Below are 24,022 nucleotides of genomic sequence, written 5' to 3'. Positions count from 1 at the left end.
TTTGGGGCGGGGGACGTCTGTGGGTCAGGCAGGAGGGTCTGGGGTCTTGTTTTTAGGGGTGACGGAAGAGATGCATCGGGGCGTCCATTCATTCGCTCCTTGGCTGGTTCGTTCGTGCATTTTCTGCTGGGGCGCCTTGCAAAGTCTTTGGGTTGGGTGGGGGGCGGGGGGGGACGTGTCGCCGTCGGGGGGGCGCCGGACCGATGAAACCTGGGTTGGGGGCTTTGGGGGGAGACCCTGGCTTGAGTTTGGGGGTGCCTGCGAAGCCTCGGAGGGCGCCGGAGATTAGGAAAGCAAGCCGGGGTTCATATCTCTTCAATCAAAAGGTTTGGGGGTGGGGGTGGCTTTTCCCGGGCGCCTTGCCCAGTGTGGAGGCGGCATCCTTGCGGGCCTCTAAATTGTGGGGCAGGGGAATTTAGGGGGGCTCAGCCTTTGGAAGCAGGACCCCCTGTAAAAGATTTAACAGCCCCCCCCAATTGCCAGTTGCATTGGTGTGCAAGCAAATATTGGGGGGGGGGTCATTCACTATTGGGGAGAATTATCAGAACAAGGCTGGATATGCTTTTTTCTTCTTGCTCTTTAGAGATGTGTGTGTGGGGGGTGTTGCTGTGATTTTTTTCCCCCGTGGGGGCCTGTTTGGAAAGAAGTCATGAATGCCAAGGGGTCCAAGGAGACCCCAATTTTGTGGAGTTGAGAAGGAGCGGATTGTAGTCTTTTTTGGGGGGATGTCTCTCAGATCAAAGTGATGAAAAGTTGGGGGGGTGGAGAAGAAAACTAGGCCTTGCAGAGCAGAAAGTCCCTCCTCCAAGGGGTCCCAATGCCAGCCCCGGAGCAGAGGCTGCCTTGACAGAGAGATGGAACAGCCGTGCCAAAATCAGAAGAGGTGTGGGGGTTCAGAGAGGTCCCCCCAGAAGTGAATCGGAGCCTAGAGAGGAGCAGGTGGGGAGAGACACAGCTGTCTCAGGGATGCCCAGCATCTCAGCAGGAGACGTTGAATTTATCCCTCACCCCTCTTATTTGGGGGGGACAGAACCCCTAATGCTGGGAAGAAAGGGGTGTCTGACTCCCTTTGCCTTTCCAAGCCAGCTTCTCTTCCCTGGACCCTCGGAGGGCCGTGGGGCATCTCTCCCCAAAGATTTGGGATCTGCCAGCCTGAGACCCACGGAAAAACGGAATATTTTGAGTTTAAAAGAGTAGACTCGGTCGAAAGCTTTTTTTTTCTTTTCTAAATCCTCTCCGCCGGATCGTCTCTCCTCCGGAATCTGCTCTTGTTGATTTTGGCATTTCCTCCGTGGGGAAAGAGAGAGAGGGGGGGAGTCTTGGCACCCCTTGGCGCCTCTTTTGCACCCAGCCCGCCGTGATTTCTCAACCCACTCGTCCCCAAGAAGCCGCCTGCCGTGGGTGGCAAGACGAAGAAGCCTTCCATTTGGATTGGATTGCTCTGGGAAGGGAAAAAAATGGAGGAAGGGGGGATTTGTCTCTGTGTGTGTGTGTGTGTGTGTGTGTGTGTGTGCTTCCTCGCCCTGGGCACATCTTTCCCCCCCCCAGATCCCCGGGGGTTCCCGAAAGCTTGTTGCCGAGTCTTGGAAAAAAGCAGAGGAGGCGCAAAGGGTCTCCTTCTCCTCCCCCCCCTTCTGGAGAGGACATTTTATTCGGGAAGCGTGTGGCGTTCTGCGAAGTGAAGGGTTAATATTTCTTCTTTGACCGGAGATGGTGGAATTGGCAGGCAGGAGGGGGGGGAGATGGGCATCACCATCATCGCGCCACGGCAGCTGGGTTAGGGGATTGTCTCCACCTGCTTGGCAGCCCTTCTCCATCTCCCTCTGGGACGGTGGGCACAGGTTCCCCCCCTGGCTGTCGGCGAGCTAAAGGACCCCCCCCTAAATTACGAGCAGCCCCTTTAACAAAGACCCCTGCTCCTTTGAGCGTCCCCCACCCCTCCTCGGAAGAAAAATCATCTATTTTGGGGAAGGGTCCCGGCATCGTTTTGGCCAACGGGCCAGGATTTGGGGTGGGTGGGATCTCTCTCTTGTCTCTCTCCCCCCCCCTACCCCACTCCCACCCCAGGGATGCCCTTTACCCAGATGAATCCAGCAGGTAGACGGAGAAAAAAGAAAATCCTTTGGTAGAGATTGGCAGCCTTGTTGTTAGTAGTATTCTTATTATTATTATTATTATTGCTGGAATGTCTGAGCCCCGCCCTAGCCCGTGGGGTGAATGTGGTAGATAATGTGTGAACGTATGTGTTTGTACACATACCAAATTGCAGCGTTAGGCACCCAGAGGTAGGTAGGTGCTAAGCTGGAAGACTTTTTTTGGGCTGGGGCGCTCCTTGGCCTCCAGCTGTTTCGGGAGGTGCCATGCAAACCTCGCCACGGCGGTGAGGGAAAAGAATAAAAGTTTTATTTGGATTTATTTTCCAAGGGCAGGCTGCCTACACGCCTGGCTTGTTGTGCGGCGTGGAAGCCGAGCCATTCGGGAGGGCAGTCTCTTGACTTGGAGATGCAAGGACCTGTTACTCTGCCATCCCATCCTCTGTTTTGCCAAATGTACTGGCAGGGGTAATCCCCCAGATTAGCAGTCAGCACTGACCTCCCCATCTAACTCACTCTAGGACTGAGAAACTTCATAAAACAAGGAGAGTTTTTTAAAAAAAAAACTGGCCTTGCTTTCTTTAGAAAACTCAACTCAGCTACTGTAAAAGTTTGATCAGCTGCTGGGAAAAAACTGTCAGAGAACGTGAGGCGAGACGAGGATGCTGAAGCTGTCGGGGTTCCAGCGGCCCCCTCAGATTAAATTTGAATTCACGGCTTCCCTAATTTAACGGAGAAAAATGCAGCCTACGTGGGTAGTCCTCAACGTACGAGCCCAGCTGAGCCCCAAACCTTTGTGTTGTTAAATGAGACATGTCTTAAGCGAGTTTTGCCCAATTTTACGACTTAAGCCGTTGTTAAGTTAGTCACGTGGTTGTTAAGTGAATCCGGCTTTCTCCGTCGACTCGGTTTGTCAGCAGGTCACAAAAGGGGATCACGCCACCCCGGGGGGACAGTGCGATCGTCCTAAATACGAACCGGTTGTCAAGCACCCGAATGCAAATCCCACGGCCACAGGGAGGCTGCGAGGGTCATCGGGGTGGAAAATGTCCCTTTTTTCAGTGCCCTTGTAACTTTGGATGGTCACTAAACGAACCATTGTAAGTCGGGACGACCTGTATTCTCCTGAAGCTCCTTTACCTGCAGTAGAACGACCGTATCACGTCCGTTGCAGGTTTCCTGGTTCTTACCTTTATGGTTCGACGTTTTACGTATCTGGACTTCTTATGCCTCCTTATACCAGGGGTCCCCAACACCCGGTCCGTGGACCGGTACCAAGCCGCGGCACGCCAGCAGCCGGTCCGCACAAACAAGCAAAGCCCCATCCGCGGGATGCAGGCAGCACGCAAAACCACACACCCTCCGGTCCGTGGAAAAAAACTCTCTCCACGGAACCGGTGGTCCCTGGTGCCCCAAAGGTTGGGGGCCTCTGCCTTACACCTAATGAGGTTAGACCAGCATTATCCTAAACAAGCCATGTTTCCCCCTTTAGCAATTAATTGGGCAGGGGCTTCTGTGCGCCCCAAGATATCCCTGGAGATCAGGCCAGGAAGACGCTGACCCTCATTGTCTGCCCAGCTTCCTGTCCGGTTCCCATCCAACAAGGCAAAAGGGATCTAATGCTTCCAGATGTTCCCAGCCAGCCACGAGAGAGGAGGGGCTGCTTAGACACATCTGGAAGCGGAGAGATTTCTCTCTTTCCCCCCCCCCCTGGCCCACGAACCAGGAGAGAATTTCAGTTTTTGATTTTGGCAAGCAGAAGACCCTATCCCGTTTCAGACAAATGACTGTCCAGTCTCTTCTTTAAAAAACTCCCCGTGTTGGAGCACCCACAAGTTCTGGAGGCAGGTTGTTCCGCTGATTAACTGTGGGAAATTGCTCCTTCGTTTCTAGGTTGCTTCTCTCCTCGGTTGGTTAGTTTCCATCCCTTGCTTCTTGTCCTGCTTTGGAGAAGAGCTTGACCCCCTCTTTATTTTGTGGCAGCCCCTCAAATATTGGAGCACTGCTATTGTGTCACACACACACACACACACACACACACACACACACACACACAAACGGTTCTCCTTTTCACTAGACTAGACATATGCAATTCCTGCGATTCCTTTCCTTCCAGCTCAACCAGGAACAGGATTCTGCTGGATCTCACCCCACATTCAGGAAACGCTTTGCCAGAATTGGGCCCTACTATTTTAGACAGTGAAGCCTTCCCCCCCCCCCAGATTGCAAGAGCCCGGCTACAATTGGCTGACGTTGCATACCAGGCAAAACAAGCCCCCCCCCTCTATTTGGAGACTCTGTGGATAGGGCCACCCCCCCAATGCCAGGCCTGGTTTGCTTAACGGATGCCAAAACAGGAGATTTTTGCCTTTTTACATACAGCCTCTCAATCTCCAGTTTTATGCAGGTGGTTTGCGAAGGAAACACGGATTGAGGTGGAAAAGTGAACTGAAAGTAGCGTGTAAACTCCCTGGGGCAGTCCGAGGCTTTCTAGGTTAGGGGGTAGGCAGGGTTACACCCCCCCCCCAGGCCCTATCGATTAGGGAAAACAAACAAACAAAAGCTATAGAGTCTTTCAAAAAAAATCTTAAATCTTCCGTTATTTCTCGCCTCTTACTTGAGCCAGAACGGCGATTCTGTTAATGGTACTTTTCGGCCTCTCTGAATTTCCTTGGACGTTTGCATAAATGAAAGTGAGAAATATTTAAGGCAAGCAAATTCTGCCTGGGTCGTGGGAACGGAACAAGGGTTTTCCTGATTTTTTTTGGGGGGGGGGTTCTTCCCCCCCTTGCTCTGTACAGGAAAACTCATCCGCCAGGTTCTGCCCTTCAAAACCGTTACAATACATGGGAATCCCCTCTCTCCGCTATTGAGATGGACCGATCTGGTAACGTGTATATTTCATTCTTGTCCTGCTTGGGTGGTGTATTTTACCAGCGTGTAGAAAAGTGGCAGCCTTCTGTTTTGGAGAAGGGAGACGATTCCTCTTCCTAGTAACTTCTCCTAAAAAGACCGAGGTAGATGACCTTGAATTTTGCTCAACAGTTAGATTAATTCGGAATTTGAACTGGCCTGCCTTAGGATTTCGGTTCGCCCGGCCTCGGATTTTATTTGCAGTTCCGTGGTCTCTCTGCGGAACAGTTATGTTGAACGTAGCGATATCCTGAGCCTGCATAGAGCTCCCTGCCCGTTCCGTTCAGATAACCTATTTTATTGTGCAGTTTTAAGCCTGGTTCGTTGCTTTTTAAAGTTGCCTTGATTCATTTAATGCGTGGCATGACCCCAGCTATTCTGCCAAGCCCAGATGATCCAGTATAATTTCTCCAGTGGGACAATGTCCCTGAGAGATTTCTAAGAAAGCAGAATAACAGAATTACAGAATTACAAAGTTAGGGGGGACCTCGGAGGTCTTCTAGTCCAACCCCCTGCTCAGGCAGGAAACCCTGTACCATTCCAGACAAATGGCTGTCCAGTCTCTACTTAAAAACTTCCAGTGATGGAGCCCCCACAACTTCTGGAGGCAAGGCATCCCACTGGGTTAATTGTCCTCACTGTTAGGAAATTTCTCCTTAATCCCAGGTTGATTCTCTCTTTGGTTAGTTCCCATCCGTTGCTTCTTGTCCTGCCTTCAGGGGCTTTGGAGAATAGCTTGACAACCCCCCCCCCTCTTCTTTGTGGCAGCACCTCAAATAATGGAAAACTGCTATCATGTCACACACACACCCCAGTCCTTCTTCAAAGTAGCAAAGCTATGGGTGATTTCCCATGTATTAATATTATTATTATCATCAGCTAAAGTGGCATTCTAAGACAGATCTCCAGATGTGGATTTGCATAATTGTGAGTGCAGAATTTGGATGATTCTGCCCCTGTTTGGTAGCAGAGGGAAAATACAGTTGCTGCAGCCGTAATTATTAAATTACTTTTCTCACTACCCATTCCAGGCCAGATTAAGCCAAACAGACTCTTATTTGAATGGGGCCTAACCACTATATGTATATTGATAATGGCAACTGCATAAAACATTACAGGAATAAAACAATAACTGTAACGTTAACATGAGTAGAAAATTAACTCATTTGGGGGCCGTGTGATCATTTGCAGATTTTGTCACCCTTTGGAATTAAAGCAGATAGAACTTTAAAGTTAAATTGATTAAAAACAAACTTGTGATCCCCTTTAAAAAAAAAACTACCCCTAATTAAAGCGACTGCAGGGTGTGTGTTTTCATCCCATTTTAGTTACTTTAAGTAGCAGAAAGTCGCAACATCTTAGCAGAGAAAGATCTGTTTGCTTTTCCTTCAACTTCCTAAATCATTTTTTAAAAAAGAAACATCATTTCCTATCTATGTTACAAGATATATATGTTTTACCTATTTGCAAGCATAGATGCCTTTTTTTTTAAAAGGAACCTTGAAATGGATGAATTTTACACCAAAACTATTGCAGATTAGATCCTTGGCCTGCTAAAAGGTAGAGGCTAGAGTAGAGTAGAGTAGAGTAGAGTAGAGTAGAAAAGAATAGAATAGAATAGAATAGAATAGAATAGAATAGAATAGAATAGAATAGAATAAAGAAAATATGGGATAGAATAGAACAGAATAGAATAGAATAGAATAAAGAAAATATGGAATACAATAGAATACAATACAGAATACAGCCCTGGCTGGCTGAGGAATTCTGGGAGTTGAAGTCCACAAGTCTTAAAGTTGCCAAGTTGGAAGACCCCTGGTCTGCATCTACAAGGATCCCTGAGTTGTAGAACAATTTCTGGTTGAGGTCAGGTTGCTCCTGAAGTCCAGTCAGGGTTTCTCCACCTTGGCCACTTGAAGACCCGTGGACTTCGGCTCCCAGAATTCCAGGGGTTAAAGTTCACGGGTCATAAAGTTGTCACGGTGGAGAGAACCTCTGCCCTGGATGGCAGTGGCTGGAGCTAGGCGGCATGCATTATGAGGATCGGTTGCCCGGCCATCCAGATGTTCGGGCTGGAGGCAGAAGTGGGTGCTTTAATAATATGAAAGATATTCTTGAAGGACGTCAGCCTTTTTTGCAACTGATCCAGGGAGACTGTGGTCAAGGCCAGTCGTTACCATCCTGGTGGCACCCAGCAAGTTAGCACATCTGGGACCGAAGGGAGACACGTCATCTCCTGGCAAGGCCTGCTCTAGGCTCGGCTTCCTGCCCCACGGCAACTTTTTTATTTGATTTTATTTGATTAAAAAAAAACAGAATTCAGTTCAGCAGTTGGCCCCGTCAACTCGCCACGGGGTCCATTCTTTGGGGGTCTCTGCTCCCTCGTTCTGGAAGATTGCCCCCAAATATTGACAATTACAAATAATTTTTTTTAAAAACCCCAGCCCCCTTCCTCCCCTTTTCCTCCCCTCCTCTTCCTCATCCAGGCACCCTGGCAGGGAAAAGTTCACACTTATGAATGGGAGGCAAAGATTGGCAGGGTGCCAGCCTCCCCTTCCACTTGTGTGGGGGGGGGGCAGGCCTAGCAAGCGCCCCGTTAGTGCCAGGCGAGGATCCTGGGGGAGGGGGGGAGCGTGCCGAAACCGGGCGCCGTCTCTGATGCCACCGACCAACTTAAATTTTTTTAAAATTTTTTTTTAGCAATAATTCCATGTCCTGAGGTTACAAACCGGCTGCAACTGGTTTTATTTCTTTTTTTTTTTTTTCTCCCCTTCCTCTCCCCTGCCCCCGCTAGGCATCATGGGTAAAAGTATAGCCTTCTCTCTCTCTCTCTCTTCCATCCCCCCCCCTTTCTTTTGTTTAATATAACGGCACCACAGATGATTGGCAGCGACGTGCCCGTTCGGAGGCGGCTGGGCTGGGGCTGGTCCCTGGAGGGGGATGGCACGCCGCGGCCACCCCTCTTGCACCGAGGGGGCTTCTGGTGAAGCAGCCCCCCGGCTCACCAGCCCCCTGCCCTCTCGGCGTGCTCCCGATCCGGCTTCCCCTCCATCTGTCTGCCTGGCCCCCCCTCTAGACAAGTCAAGGAGGGTTATAGAATACGCTACCTGTAAGTACCCTGTTGGGGGGGGGTCCTTTTCTGCTTTCTTTGGCTTGGTCCCCATCTTTATCCCTCCCTCCCTTCCCCCCCTCTCTTCCTTTCTTTGGGGGAGACCCAAACCAAAACAATGCACCCCTCAAAGGAGATGGGGGGGCGCGGGAATCAGCTGAGACTTTTCCCAAATCCAGGTCTCCTCCATCTTCTCTCTCTCTTTAATCCTTCCCTCTCTTAACAGTTCTTTTTTTTTTCTCCCCTCCAATCCTGAATTTGAGGCGTCGTTGTCGTGTTTGCGCATCCGTCTGCTCCCTGGTTCTGGAGGGGGGGTGTCCCACTCCCCCCCACCCCCCCACCCCCAGATCAGAAAGGCTTCAAGGGAAGCGGTGGGGGGAGGAAGGGGGCTGTTAAGGAACCCAGCCCCCCTGTGCGGGCGAATGCCTTCTATTGTCTGTCTGGCATGCTGATAGTTTGGATCAAATACCCCCAACCTTCTCCTATCCCTCCCTTGTCCCCCCCTCCTCTTCCTCCTCCTCCTCCTCCTCCTCCCCCTCCCCGCCTCCCCCCCCCTTCCTCTCCTTCATGTCAGCTACAACCCAGCTCTGTGAATGGAAGGCACAAGGCTGACGAGGGAGGCAGCGCACGCCTGGCTGGCCGGCTGCCAGGGGCTGGAAGTCGGCTTGTGCGCCTGTGTGAAGCGCACAGGGGTGCACACACACACACACACACACACACACAAGCGTGTGCAAGTAGAAGGGCCTTGGCCGGCTGCGTCAGGGAGGGGAAGAACGGAGGGGGGGGCTGGAAATCCACCCCCCCATCCACCCGCCTCCCTTTATTTTCTGGAGAGGGGTCAGAATGTGGAGGCTCCACTACATTTCGTCCCAGGCTGGGTTTTTTTTCCCCTCTCCCACTTTTCATGGGGGGGGGGAGAAACAAGGCCCACCCCACATGTACACCCACTTCTTCCCCCCTCCCCCTTCTTTGCCCATGGCTGGGGAATCGAAAAGGCCTTGATTGAATGGCAGGATTCTTGGGCATCTTGGTTTTTGATTTTTGATTTTTGTTTTGTTTTTGTTTGAATGCCCCACACGTGTAAAATGAGGTAAAAACGAAAGGAAAAGACCCACTTTCAGAACAGGGTCGATTTTGGCTCTGCGTCACTTGAAATCCTGTATGGGAAACCAGACGGGATCCCTCTTAAGCTTCTAGTCCACAGTTTCTCAACCTCTGCAACTTTTAACATGTGTGGACTCCAACTCCTGTAAATCTTATCGGGCGTCGCTCAAAGAAGTAAGCCCAACCTAGAACTAAGGAGAAACTTCCTGACAGTTAGAACAATTAACCAGTGGAACCGCCTGCCTCCAGAAGCGGTGAATGCTCCAACACTGGAAGTCTTTAAGAAGAGACTGGAATGTCTGAAATGGTCTAGGGTTTCCTACCTGAGCAGGGGGTTGGACTAGATGACCTCCAAGGTCCCTTCCAACTTTATTATTATTATTATTATTATTATTATTATTATTATTATTATTATTATTATTATTATTATTATTATTATTATTATTATTATTTATCGGCCTTGCCACCATCCCTAGCCTGTTTTTCCTTCGTGTAAATTTGAGCAGTAAATTTGATTTTAAAAAAAAATCCAGCGGGTCTTTCTAGGAACATCTCTCTATAGCAGGGCTCTTCAAACTTGGCCCTCTGATGACTTGTGGACTTCAACTCCCAGAATTCCTCAGGCAGTGTGCCCACTGGCTGAGGAATTCTGGGAGTTGAAGTCCACAAGTCATCAAAGGGCCAAGTTTGATGACCCCCTCTGAGCCCGAAATTTCTGTTGCTAAGCGAGATGCATGTTGAGTGGATTTTGCCCCCGTTTGACGACCTTCCTCGCCAGCGTTGTTAAGTGAATCACTGCAGGCGATAAGTTGGCCACCCGGTTGTTAAGTGAGTCTGGCTTCCCCATTGACTTTGTTTCTCAGAAGATCGCCAAAGGGGGGGGATCCCCAGGACCTTGCGCCCGTCGTAAATATGAGTCAGTTGCCAAGCGTCTGAATTTGGGCCACAGGCATGCCGCAACGGTCGTTAAGCGTGGAAAACGGTCTCTGGTCACTTTTTTTCAGGGCCGTCGTAAGTCGGAACTGTCACTAAACCAACCGTCATAAGTCGAGGGCTAAGTGTACTTAGTTTCTCTCGGCTCTTCGGAATTGTGACAGGCTCTCTTTTGCAACAATTGCCAGTCCCTTTTCTGCTTCTGGAGGTGGGCCTGGGAATCACCTATTCTCTCTCTCTCTCACACATACACACACACACACAAACACATACACACACACAAATGGGTCCTCAAACAGCTCAGTAGAAGCAACCGGGCCACTTAACTTCACCTCCTTTGGGTTTCAAATGCCTGGAAAACTCTTCGTGCCGTTCCTGTTTCCTCTGCCGGAAAATCTTACCAGCCCATAATAATTTAGGGCCCTTGGAAGAATCTGCCTTGGATCCTCCTTGATCCCTTTTCCTTGTGAGGGGGTAGATTCCCCCCCCATCCCTGCTGCGCCCTTTGAAACCTTCCCTTTAAAATCCCCTAAAAAACCTCTTTCCCCCTTCTGAAGACCCAAAAGGCAGGCGAGGGGGGGGGGGGGAGGAAGGCAGCCCCCTTGCACTCAACAAGTTGTAAGCCTAGCTCTAGTTGGTCTGGGGGGGGGGAAGGGGGTGTCCCTTCTCTGTCTCTGCCAGCTTTTGAAGAATCCCACCAGCCTGATCCAAAATCCACCACTTTTTTTCCCCTTGTCTCAAAGGGATGGTGGGGGGATCACGGGCCCCCTCCTGGAAAGCATTTGGGGAGGGGGGGTGTCTTTGGCTGCAGGGCAGGCAGCTTCTCCTTGCCTTCCCCCTCCCCACCTTTGCTCCCCAGCACGCGCGGACACACACACACACACACACACAGAGCCTTAAGAAGTCGGGCAAGCCCGGGCAAGGGTTGCGACTGTGGGGAAAGGTCGGTTCAGAAGGACAAACCGGGGCTCTGGACTGGATCCAGTGGGCTGATTGATTTAATCTGCTGGCATTTCCCTCCTCCTCCTCGCTCTCCCTCTCTGTGTGTGTGTGTGTGTGTGTGTGTAGCCCCCTGCCCGCCCTTCCTAACCTGCTGGCTGTCAGTTCCCACTTTCCTTTTTAGGAGATTGTCCTTTTTATAGCATTGTATGGAAACGGCTGTGCGTCTTGGGAGACAGCCATTTTGTGCGTTGTGTCTTGAAATGCATCTTTTTTTTTTTTTTAACCCGGCACGCGGCTTTTTCCGCTTTTAGCACCACGCCGAGAAGTTGGGAATAGAGAGAGAGGGGGAGAGAGAGAGAGAGAGAGAGATCCAGGCGGGCAGGCCCCCCCCCTCAAAAAAACCCTAAAGGGACATTCTGGGCTGGGTGGAAAAATATCTGATAATGAAGCGTATTTTGGCAATCCCGTTTTTCTCCGAAGGCCCTTGGGAATTTGGAGACGATCCGAATATCTGCTAAAAGGGCAGATCCCGTGGCAAGGAGTGAGCTGGAGAGAGGGATAGAGGTGGTCCTCCCCTTAGGCACCCAAAATTTCCGTTCTTAAGTGAGACGGTCCTTAAGTGAATTTTGCCCCCGTTTTACGACTTTGCTGGCCACGTTGTTAAGGGAGTCACTGCGGGGGTTAAGCTAGTCACACAGTTCCTAAGTGAATCCAGGTTTCCCCCCCCCCTTGACTTTGCTAGTCAGAACGTCGCAAACGGGGGTCCCCTGGCTCCAGGACACGTAACCGTCATAACTATGAGTCAGTTGCCAAGTGTCCGAATTTTGATCGTGGCAACGGCCGTAGGTGTAAAAAACGGTCCTCTTTTTTCCGTCCTTCGGAGTGCAGTGCTTTCTCGCTGAAAAATCCCTGTTGGGCTTTTTTTGTCGCCTACATTTGTAGTTGTCCCTGGAGATATTGCCGCCAAAGCCTCCTCAGGATGAATCCGGGGACAGGCAGAGAGGGATCTGAGTGGATCCCTGAGGATTTTTCCACCCAGGCCGTTCTCACTCCTTCGCATGGTTCTTCGAAAAGGACTTTCAAAATCGAGTTGGTGCAAAAGGGGAAGGGAAAAAAGGTGCTTTTTAAGGAATATTGTTATTATTCCTGTAAATCAGGGGTGTCCAGCTTTGGCAACTTTAAGCCTTATGGACTTCAACTCCCAGAATTCCCCAGCCAGTCGGGGGGGATAACGGTCGTAAATGCGAGGTCCAGTCGTAAGTGTGAGAACCGGACTTTTTTCAGCTCCGTCATAACTTTGAACGGTCACCAAGCAAATAAATTGTAAGTTGAGGATTGCTGCAGGAGCTGTTCTGCAGCTCATATTGTCCCCATCTATCATATACTTTTAACTCCAGAAGAATAAACCGGAATCTTTTAATGAGACACTGAGACGTCATCAGCTTTCTCCTTAGTCAGCTAAATTCTTATCGTGGCTAATTAAATTCTTGACCGTGGTTTCTCCATCTTCCTTTCTTGGAGTTTAAGAAGGGACCTTATTTGCAGGTTGAAAAGCTAAATTTCCAGCGCCGCCATCTAATAAGTTTTGGGTGGTGGGTTTTAAAGAAATTCTACTTAACCAAACTGGGCTCCCAGCTGCTTTTTTGGGGGAGGGAGGTTAGATTTGATGACTGGCAATAACCTAGTTCTGTGTCGATAACCAGGTTTGTTTAGCTGCTGGATGGAATCAACGACGTTAGGAAGTTTTGATTCGTAAGGTTGAATTTCGACTTGCAGATTTGGGAGAGAAAAGGTGATCTAGTTGTTTTTCTAGCCCTGGAATTTTTTGTTTGTTTGTTTGTTTGTTATTGTCGTTGTTTTAAAAGTCAGGAATGAAAACGGAAGGTGCTGTTTGGGTTGCGTCAGAAACGGCCATTTATTTTAAGCTGCTTCTTTTTTTAAAAAAAATTAGTAGTAAAAATAATATCTACATTGAAATTAACTGTTCATAATAATAATAATAATAGCAATAAGTTGGAAGGGACCTTGGAGGTCATCTAGTCCAACCCCCTGCTCAGGCAGGAGACCCTATACAATTTCAGACAAATGGCTGTCCAGTTTCTTCTTAAAAACTTCCAGTGTTGGAGCATTCAGAGCTTCTGGAGGCAGGTAGTTCCACTGGTTAATTGTTCTCACTGTCAGGAAGTTTCTCCTCAGTTCTAGGTTGCTTCTCTCCTTGATTAGTTCTTGAGATGTTTGATTACCCGACATGGTCACCTCATTAGATGGTGGTTTCTCACTCTTGGCCTTCTTCCACCCCACCCCACCCCCCAGCAGGATGGACCGCATGACCGAGGATGCTCTGCGCCTCAACCGCTTGAAGCGGACCCTGGACCAAGCCGAAGAACGGGACGATGTCTTGGCCAAGAGGCTGAAGATGGAAGGCCACGAGGCCATGGAGCGGCTCAAGATGTTGGCCTTGCTCAAGAGGAAAGACCTGGCGGGCATCGAGGTGCCCCACGAGCTGCCGGTCAAGCAGGACGGACTGAAAGTCTACGAGGAGAAGCTGAACGGGAACTTGAGACCCCATCCCGACGGGCGGTCTTCCGGGAGATCCGGCAAGGAGAACATCAACGATGAGCCGGTGGACATGAGTGCGAGGAGAAGGTAGGGATCCTCCCGCTTCTGTTTCTTCCACACGGCTGGTCTGGAGGGGGGGGGTGCCTGTTAATTTTGACGATGGACGTTGAGTATCCAAAGTTCACGAGAAGGTCAGGTTTGGGCCACCCGTTGCGTTCTCCTTCATTTTTTATTTTGATAGGTGAAAAGGGTCTTGAGAATTGCGAGGTTGGAAATCAGGAATCCATGGCTGGTGTGGGATTCCAGTTTAAGAAGGACTCATCTCCCAGAATGCCTCAGGATCCTGCCCTGAACCAGGATTCAGGACAAGTCAACAAACATTGCCAGCTTGGCCAATGCATAGCTTTGAAGTTTAGGAAGTCTGATTCTCAACTGAGCAACTTTAAGATACGTGGACTTCAACTCCCAGAATTCAACAGCCAGCCATGCTGGCTGTTGAATTCTGGGAGTTGAAGTCCACGTATCTCAAAGTTGCCAAGATTGGGAAACACTGATTTAAAGAGGGGGGGGAATCCCATTTATTAGGTCTTAGCAGTATTAACACGTGGGTGTAAAACTCGGGAACAGAAACCTCATTGGTTGCCTATAGTTTTAATTCTCTTAAACCAGGGTTAGCAAGCATTGTGGTATCATAAAAGTCCCTCATTCCCCGACTTCCCCCTCACACACACACACACACACACACACATTTCTTAATCACCAGCATGAGTGTCTCCCACAGAATGATGGAACGCATGAAACTGCCTCAGATTAGGCCCTTTCCTGACCTCCCTTAATAGAATTATGTTAATGTGTTAAAATTAATTAAATTGGCTTTATTAAGCGAGGCAAGTAGAAGCGAAGAGGAGCTGAAACGCCTCCCCCCTCGTTAAAAGGGGGGGGAAAGAAACAAATGGATTTTTTTTTGATCCACGTTTCCTGCAGATTTTCCTCTGATTCCAGGAAACACCACGAAGAATAGCCCAAAATTTCTCCCCCCCCTGAGATGAGTTTTCTGTGGTTTATTTTATGCCATAATATCGCGTCTTAGTCCTCTCTTCTGAAAGCATCTATTCCCGAGCTTGTTGTTGTTGTTGTTGTTGTTGTTGTTAAGATTCCAGGTCTTCCAGCTTTTAATCTTCTCCCAAACGTTGATCCAGCAGAGATGAGGAGGAGGAGGAGGAGGAGGGTCAGGGGTCCCTAACACGTCCTGCTTTCGGCTTTGGGTGCCTAGAGACCCCGTGCTATGAGACCACGATGCAGGGGGTGGCCCGGGCGTCAATCAGACCAAGGTTTAGCAGCGTCTCGGGCGTCAGCTGCGAATTCCTGACTCACTCGTGCGTTCGGGTGGCGAAGGGACAAGATGTAGGCGGGCGAGGAGCGTCTCCAAGGCAGAAGCTGGTGACAATCCAGGCTCGTCTGCTCGCCATCTGCCCCCACCGCCTCTGCTGATTGGTCACCCTCAATTTTCCCTTGACCTTGAACAGGAGGGGCTTTCAGCTTCAGCCTAGGAGCTGCTGTCCAATAAGAAGAGAGGGTGAGGAGGGGGCACAGAGTTGAGAGGACGGGGTTGAGCTTTATGGGATCAAGCCTGGCCCAAACGGGGGGTCAAGTTGGACTCCGCGAAGGGGAGACGTCTCTAGCGTTTCCACCTCGCATTCTCCGCCCTCCCAGGTAGTAAGAAGTAAAGGGAATTTGACTCTGCTAGTCGTCGTCAACTGTAGGGATGGTGCGCATCGCCGTTTCGTGGCTGTCAAGCCGTTGTTGTCCAAAGACGTTGCCGCGGTCGTGACATCGCAGAGCTCTGTTACCTTCCCGCCTAAGTGGTACCTATTGATCTACTCACACTTGCCTGCTTTCGAACTGCTAGGTTGGCAGGAGCTGAGGGGGAGGACAAGAGCTCACCCCGTCGCATGGCGCTCGGATTTTGAACCTGGGCTGCCGGCTTTCCAACCAGTAAGCCTGGTATCTTAACTGCCGAGCTGCCGCGCCACCTTTCCCAGGTAGAGCAGACAGGAAATGATCTAATTCTACTTCATGGTAGGGCTACATCAACAGACTCTTGCAAGGCTTGAAAGGACCATTCTCTCACTTTCTCTTTTACAGCTCCAGAAACTTGGGAGGGTCCCTTCTGTGTCTTTTTTCTCCTCCCCTTATGCCGCTCTGGGCTATGCCACCTCTTATCTGATCGTTTCTAGCCCGCCTTTCTTTGCCCCCGTCTCTCAAGGTCTTTCTCACATGTCAGTGAAGGACAGAAGATCCTGGTTATGGAGAAGAAGCTAAGATCTCTAGGATCAACCAAGCCTCCTGGACAACTCGAATTCCTTCCGGGGGAGATCTTTCCACCCGCGACATTCGATATTGCCACCTCTTCCTCCCAACAGGGCGAGCCATTGATTGACCATCCCTGACGATCGTCTCATTGCCCTCTAGGGAACAGAACCCTCCAAGGTTGAGGGAGCTGTGAGAACAGGGCCCTTTCCACCCCTCTCGACTCCAGTCTTCGTGGTTTGGGGGGTCCCTTGGCCCACAAAACCCCCTGGGTGGCTTGTGGTCCTCCCCTCTGTGTGATGTCACAATGCGACCAGCGAGCGCTTGGTTACCACCGGGTTGCATCTTGCGTCTCCAGGCGACGAGAAGGGGCGGCCGCCTCTGGTGTCCATTGATTCCCTTCCAGGCCTCAATTTGGCCTGGTGTGTGCAGAGCCTTCCTCTGGAGCAGAGCAGCTGGCCCAAAGGAGCATGGAACGCAGGTATCTGCCGCCCGTCAAGGCTTCTCTCGTGGGCCTTTGGTCCAGAATCCTCCCCTCACCCCTCCGTCCTTTCGCAGGGATTTATTTTCCTCCTCATTCTTGCTCACTGTCGCGTCAGAACAGAATAGCAGAGTCGGAAGGGACCTTGGAGGTCTTCTAGTCCAACCCCTTGCTCGAGCAGGAGACCCTATGCCATCTCGCCCAGTCTCTCCTTGAAAGCCTCCAGTGATGGAGCGCCCACAACTTCTGGTGGCAAGCGGTTCCACCGGTTAATTGTTCTAACTGTCAGGAAGTTTCTCCTTAGTTCCAGGTTGCTTCTCTCCTTGGTTAGTTTCCATCCGTTGTTCCTTGTCCTGCCTTCTGCTGCTTTGGAGACTAGGGTGACCCCCCACCCTCTTCTTTGGGGCAGCCCCTCAAATACTGAAAGGCTGCTCTCATGTGCCCCCCCCCCAGTCCTTCTTTTCGTTAAACTGGCACTCAGCCCTGCTGCCCTCTTGATCCTTTTTTGCGACGTCCACGGGGAGGCCAGAGTAACGGCCGCGGGGCTGACTTTCACGAATGCCGCGATTTGCTTAAGAAGTGCGGCTAGAACAGTCGTGAAATGGGGCAAAACCCGCCCGACAGAACGTCTCGCTTAGCCGGAGAAAATTTGGGTTCTGCTGTCGTCGTAAGTCGAGGACTGCCTGCACAGAGAGGAACTTTCATTGGGAAACTCTTGCTTGAACTTCAAAGGATCCAGGACTTGGCTCGGGCGGACCGAGGGCTCCACCGCCTAAGTCCCAGCCTGGGGGGGGGGAAGGGGGTTGATTTTGCCACCCCTCTCACACACACGCACGCACACGCACACCCCCGGAGGAAAAAGGACAACGTGCCTTTGGTGGCTGGTGGGCTGCTGGATGGGTGGGCAGGAGTTCCGCTCCAGGCTGCTTTCGTCCACGTGGGCTTATGTAATTGAGCATCCCAGCCAGGATCAGAGCAGAGATGAGGCAGAAAATAGGAAAAGCTATTAAAAACTGAGAAGACTTGGTTTTGTTTATTCTGAAGGCAGCAGCTTTCTGCTCGGCTCGTGTACAGCCGTTGAACAATACAGGTGAAAAAGGCCACCCTAGGCTGGTGGGGTGGGGTGGGGTGGGGGGCTTTAAACGGGGCCAGACCTCGGAAAACGTATAACTTCATAGCACGGAGGATGTTCCCTAGTTTGGGTCTGCCAGGGAACCACCCAGCTCAGAGAGCCCCAAGGAGCCCCACGGGATCAAGTGATGGTCTCTGGGACGCCTTGAGGAAAGCTCTTGTGTTGAGAAAGATCTCACTCTGGCAGAAAGTGAGAGAGAGAGAGCGGGGGGCGGGGAGGAAATGGATGGATAGAATAGAGAAGGAAGGAAGGAAGACAGGAAGGAAGGAAGGAAGGAAGGAAGACAGGAAGGAAGACAGGAAGGAAGGAAGGAAGGAAGGAAGGAAGGAAGGAAGGAAGGGATTAGAGAGAGAATAGAGAGGATGGCCAGATGGCTGGATGGATTGGGAGATAGATAAATAGAGAGATGATGGATGAATGGATGGATGGATGGTTGGATAGATAAATAGATGATGGACGGATGGATGCTTGGATGGCAAGACAGAACTAGAGATATTACGGAGAGATGATACACATATATAGAGAGGATTGATGGATGGAGAGATAGATAAATAGAGAGGAGAGATGATACAGATGAATAGAGAGGAGGGAGGGAGAGATAGATGATAAATAATACAGATGAGTGTGTAAGGGGAGGGAGGGAGGGAGGGAGGGAAGGAAGGAAGGAAGGAAGGAAGGAAGGACAGCATGAACTGAATGGAAGCTTGGTTACAGTGGTGATGGGAGCGCTGAAGGACCAGGTTGGGGACACATTTTATACAGAAAATCTATGTGGTCACTTGATGTCACACAACTCATCCTTTACCTGCTCCGATTCCTTTGTGGGTCCAGCTGTGTAAGGGACGACTGACTCCCTTCCGGTAGCTTCTTGTCTCCCGGTCCAACCCCCCCCCCCACCCCTTCACTCACTCTGGCTTTTCTTTCTCAACTGCCTCCTCTCCCCTTCCCTTCCCTTCCCCCTTTCTGCAATCAGCAGCGATCAAGACAGGGGACGGCTCACCCCCTCTCCGGATGTCATTGTCCTCTCTGACAACGAGGCCTCCAGCCCGCGCTCCAGTTCCCGCATGGAAGAGCGGCTGAAGGCAGCCAATCTGGAAATGTTCAAGGTACGTCCAGGGAGAGGAAAAACGTGCAAGGAGCACATTCGCAAGAGCGCACGGAGGGTCTTGCGGCTTGCCTAAGACCCTTCCCTGCAGGAAAGTTGCCCTCCATCCTCACCTCTTGGCCTCCTTTCCACAGGGGAAAGGGGTCGAGGAGAGGCAGCAGCTCATCAAACAGCTCCGGGACGAGTTGCGATTAGAGGAGGCCCGTCTGGTGCTGCTGAAGAAACTACGGCAAAGCCAGCTGCAGAAGGAGAACGTGGTCCAGAAGGTGAGGCGGCGAGCGCCGGTCAACCTGGCCTTCCCTCCCGCCAACACCTCAGTTGGCCAGGCCTGGCCAGCCTGTTTTATGAACCCGGAACAGGGTCCGGAGAAGGTCCTCTCTCCCAGCGCAAAACTCTTAGCGTTCGGTTTAGCCCAGGGGGGGTCTCCAAGCTTGACGACTTTAAGGCTCGGTGGACTTCAGCTCCCAGAATTCCCCAGCCAGCTGTGCAGTTAAACAAGGTTGCACGTTTTTCTAATAATCCTCCGTCTCTTTCTTTCCACCCCCGGCCAGACTCCGGTTGTCCAGAACGCAGCGTCTATAGTCCAGCCATCTCCTGCCCACGTCGGACAGCAGGCTCTGTCCAAACTCCCCTCCCGACCTGGGGTTCAAGGGGTTGAGCCCCAAAACCTCCGAACATTACAGGTAAGAGACCTCCAGACTAGAACTGTTAATTCTAGTCCCGCCTTAGGCAAGAAAGGCAGACGGCTAACTAAGCAGGGCCCAGCCTGGGCAGGCTTGGGATGGGCAACTCCTGGCATCGCTGAGTTGGGAGGGGGAAGTTGAAAAACTAAGCCAGCAATAGCTCTCCGGCTCTTGAAAGACTTCACCTTTCTCTTGCTCCTTCTTGGGACAGGGTCACAGTGTCATCCGATCGGCCACCAACACCGCCCTTCCCCACATGCTTATATCCCAGCGTGTCATTGCCCCCAACCCCACGCAGCTTCAAGGACAGCGCATCCCTCCCAAACCAGGCCTGATCCGCAGCACCACGCCCAACATGAGCCCTGCTATCAATTACCAGCCGGTGAGTGACGAGAAGTCTTCCCGTTTGGAGAGAAAGGGATGGAAACACAAAGGAGAATAGAGAAAAGGATGGAAGCACAAAGGAGAAGAGGGAAAGGGATGGAAGCACAAAGGAGAAGAGAGAAAGGGATGGAAGCACAAAGGAGAAGAGAGAAAGGAATGGGAACACAAAGGAAAAGAGAAAGGGATGGGAACACAAAGGAGAAGAGGGAAAAGGATGAGAACACAAAGGAGAAGAGAGAAAGGGATGGAAACACAAAGGAGAAGAGAGAAAGGGATGGGAACACAAAGAAGAGGGAAAGGGATGGGAACACAAAGGAGAAGAGGGAAAGGGATGGAAACAAAGGAGAAGAGAGAAAGGGATGGAAACACAAAGAATAGAGAAAGGGATAGAAGCACAAAGGAGAAGAGGGAAAGGGATGGGAACAGAAAGGAAAAGAGAGAAAGGGATGGAAACACAAAGGAGAAGAGGGGAAAGGATGGAAACACAAAGGAGAAGAGAGAAAGGGATGGGAACACAAAGGAGAAGAGAGAAAGGGATGGGAACAGAAAGGAAAAGAGAGAAAGGGATGGAAACACAAAGGAGAAGAGGGGAAAGGATGGAAACACAAAGGAGAAGAGAGAAAGGGATGGAAACACAAAGGAGAAGCAAGGCTGGCACCCACAAACATAACATCAGACTTTGAAGTTGTGTCTTGTCTCTCTTCCCCCCCCCCCAGCCGTCCTCCTCGGCCGTGCCCTGCCAGCGAACCAGCTCCTCCGCCATCTATATGAACCTCGCCTCCCACATCCAGCCCGGGACGGTGAACAGGGTGGCATCCCCCCTGCCCAGCCCCAGCGCCATGAATGACGCCGCCAACTCCCAGGCTGCCGCCAAGCTCGCCCTGCGCAAGCAGCTGGAAAAGACTCTGTTGGAGATCCCGCCCCCCAAGCCCCCCGCCCCCTTGCTCCACTTCCTGCCCAGCGCGGCCAACAGCGAGTTCATCTACATGGTGGGACTGGAAGAAGTGGTCCAGAGCGTCATTGACAGCCAAGGTAAAGGGGGCAGGACGAGGGAGGGAGGGAGGGAGGGAGCGAAGCACACATTTCACAAGCACCAAACCTGAACTGGGAAAAGTCCCAGATTGTAGTTTCTGGTCCCCGGCCGTCCGTTGTGGGTCACTGCAGGAGGAAATCCTCCCTAAATTAACTCACGGCTAGCATTTCACGAGAGCCACTTTGATCCAGCGCTGAAGGCACCAAGGTAGAAACCCGGAGACAAGTGAGTTCTGGTCCTGCCTTAACCCTGAAAGTGAGCTGGGTGATTTTGGACCAGTCACCAGGAGACGGGGAGATCTAGTCCTGCCTTAAGCATGAAAGCTGACTAGTTGACCTGGGGCCAATCACCAGGAGACGGGGAGTTCTAGTCCCACCTTAGGCATATAAAAACAGCTGGGTGACTTTGGGCCAGTCCTTCCCTCTCAGCCCCAGCCCACCTCGCAGGATTGTTTTTGTAGGGGAAATAGGAGGAGAAAGGAGTAGTGAGCAGGTTAGGGTTATTAATAAAAAATAATAATAATAAAGGCAGGCTTGATTGCTTTCCTTGGATAATCGGGCCTCCTCCTCCTCCTCCTTCCCCCCACCCTCCCCCAAACACCCCCCCCCAGGCAAAAGCTGCGCCTCCCTCCTCCGAGTGGAGCCCTTCGTCTGCGCCCAGTGCCGCACGGACTTCACCCCGCACTGGAAGCAGGAGAAGAACGGGAAGATCCTGTGCGAGCAGTGCATGACCTCCAACCAGAAGAAGGCCCTCAAGGCCGAGCACACCAACCGGCTGAAGAACGCCTTCGTCAAAGCCTTGCAGCAGGAGCAGGCAGGTCGAGGGGCCAGGGGCGTGTGTGTGTGTGTGTGTGTGTGTGTGTGTGTGTGTGTGTGTTGGTGGTGGCGTGAGCAGGCTGAGCGTGCAAAAACACCACCCACCCCCGTCGCACGAGGCCTGGGGTTTTTTGCTGAGTGGCAGGAGAGGGAGGGGAGGGGATGCCCTGCTTCGCCCGCACGGACTGGGTAGCGACGGTCTCCCTCCCGCCTTCCCCAGGAGATCGAGCAGCGGCTGCAGCAGCAGGCCACCCTCTCGCCCACCACGGCTCCGGCCAGCGTGGCCAGCGTCAGCAAGCAGGAGAGCATCATGAGGCATCACACACTCCGTCAGGTGAGACCCCCCCCCTGGGCCTGGCCCTTTTGCCCACCTGGAGGAGGGCCCAGCTTGTCTCTGCCACCCAGTTCCCTGGCTGGCCCAGATGCCCCTTCAGTCAAAATGGCATTTGGGTTTAAGGGCTGCCCCACAACTCCCCTTGGGCTCCCTCCCTCCCTCCCTCCCTCCCTCCTTTCCTTCTTTTTTTGCTTCTCCCTTCCTTCCTTCCTTCCTTCCTTCCTTCCTTCCTTCCTTCCTTCCTTCCTTCCTTCCTTCCTTCCTCATCCCGAATCTAGGGACTCTGGGCAGCTTAACAATTCCAAAACTATCTTAACACAACACAAAGCATTTTAAACCCAATGAAGGCATCCAACATAACTACACTTTTTCCTCCCTCCAGGCCCCCCAGCCTCAAGGCTCCCTACAACGCAGTTTGCCCACCTCCGCTCGCTCCATGCTGTCCAACTTCGCACAGGCGCCGCAGCTCCCCGTCGCCAGCGGTCTCCTTGGGATGCCAGGTAACCGTGCCGAATTGGGGCTGGAAGGAGGTGGGTGGAGTTCAGCCACAGAGCCAAGCCCCCCCCTTCTGCTGGGACAGTAGTTTTCCGGTGAGGAATTTTCCAGAACATCCCAAAAACGGATTTTATCTTTTTTTTTTCCCCCTCCATCTCTCCAGGGGTCAACATCGCCTACCTGAACGCCGGGATGGGCGGCCACAAAGGGTCCAGCTTGGCAGACCGGCAGCGGGAATATCTCCTCGATATGATCCCTCCGCGCTCGATATCGCAATCCATCAGCGGGCAAAAATAACACCAGCCCTGCCCCCCCTCCTCCTCCTCCTCGTGACTCCCCATCTGCGCCCGCCCCCCCTCGTCCGTCGCATGCAGTGCCTGTACTGGTGCCTACCACGGAAGGACAGACCCCAGAAAACATTGGGGGGAAAAAAGAAGAGAAAGGAAAGCAAAAACGAAGACGAGAAAACGTTCGCGCAACCCCGCCCTCTTCGCAACCGTCGCGCTCGCAGCCCCGTACCTGAGCCGCCCACTCTGGATTTTGTTTTTGGGGCGGTGGGAGCCCTCAAGCCCTTTCCTGCTCCCCCCTCCCCCTCAAAAGTCAGAACGCATCAGCCGGGACCCCCTGGCACCGTCCCCGTGTGTTTCCCGTTTGTTTTTAACGTGCTTTTTTCTTTTCTCCTTTTGTTCGGGTTTTCCGTCTGTAATGGCAACCTGTAGAATTTTTAACGGCTGCTTTTTTTTCTCTCTTTTTTTTTTAAAACGCCTTCCTTTGGCTTTTTCGCTTCCGCGGGAGGGAGAAAAGGAGACCACCTGGAGAGGAGGGGATTCCTGGAGCCTCAGAACGGTTTTTTTTCCCATCCTGGCCGCCAAAAAGAGGAGGGATCGGCGAGGGGGGAGGATGACAAAGGTTGCCCCGCTTCGGAGCTGAAGCCAACCCTGTTTTTTTTGGGGGGGGGGAGGTTCAAACCATCCACGAGAAGGCTGCTTTTGGAGACGGGAAGACCACCAAGAGTTTTTTTGTTTGAATCGTCCACCCTAGGAAAATGAAACTTCTGCATGCCGGAGATTTGTTCGACCCTCGCCTCGATGCGTTGGCCAACATCAGTCTGGGCCAAAGAAAAGATGCAGGGACCCTGGACCCTTGCCACCCCTCCAGCCGATAGATGCCGGAGGCAGGGAGCCCCTCCCCCCTCGCCAATTCCTTTGCCCGTCGTATTCGCCTGTCCAGGAAGTCACTATTTCCCTCCTTGCTCCAAATGACCGACCCCGGGATTCTTGGGACCACCTCGGCCATCGGTCCCTCTGAAAAGACCGGCACCCCCCCCCCAGGAGGGTCCCTCTGCTCTCTTTTTCGCCCGTCCGACCTCTTCAGCACTTACAAATCTACGGGAGGCGGCAGGAAGCTTGTCTGGATGCGCAGAAGAGACCGAGACCTGGATTTTGCCTGCCCCCCCCCCCCGGCGCTCGGGATGAGTTGGAAAACCAGGCACCTCCCGGCATCTACACCCAGACAGCCCGACGTGCCGCTTACGGGCCGCCCCTTCCCCAAATTTGTGCAATTCTCTACCAAGCCAGCTTGGCCACGCGGCACTCGG

The 24,022-nt window shown here is 51.9% G+C and overlaps 1 protein-coding gene across 1 annotated transcript; it reads left to right on the top strand.

Moving 5' to 3' along the window:
• The first annotated feature begins 13,411 nt into the window (after positions 1-13,411).
• GATAD2B (GATA zinc finger domain containing 2B) lies at positions 13,412-22,722 on the top strand. The gene is made up of 10 exons (XM_015813399.1): positions 13,412-13,740; positions 18,553-18,682; positions 18,816-18,947; positions 19,233-19,364; positions 19,576-19,746; positions 20,465-20,780; positions 21,392-21,594; positions 21,817-21,930; positions 22,313-22,430; positions 22,589-22,722. The coding sequence occupies exons 1-10, from the start codon at positions 13,412-13,414 to the stop codon at positions 22,720-22,722; spliced, it is 1,779 nt and encodes a 592-aa protein (XP_015668885.1).
• The last annotated feature ends 1,300 nt before the right edge of the window (positions 22,723-24,022 follow it).

The sequence above is a fragment of the Protobothrops mucrosquamatus genome, unplaced genomic scaffold (assembly GCF_001527695.2).
Source record: "Protobothrops mucrosquamatus isolate PMUCROS unplaced genomic scaffold, P.Mucros_1.0 scaffold154, whole genome shotgun sequence".
NCBI lineage: Eukaryota > Metazoa > Chordata > Lepidosauria > Squamata > Viperidae > Protobothrops > Protobothrops mucrosquamatus.
Note: the sequence above shows the minus strand (reverse complement) of the source record. Positions and strands in the feature narration are given on the sequence as shown.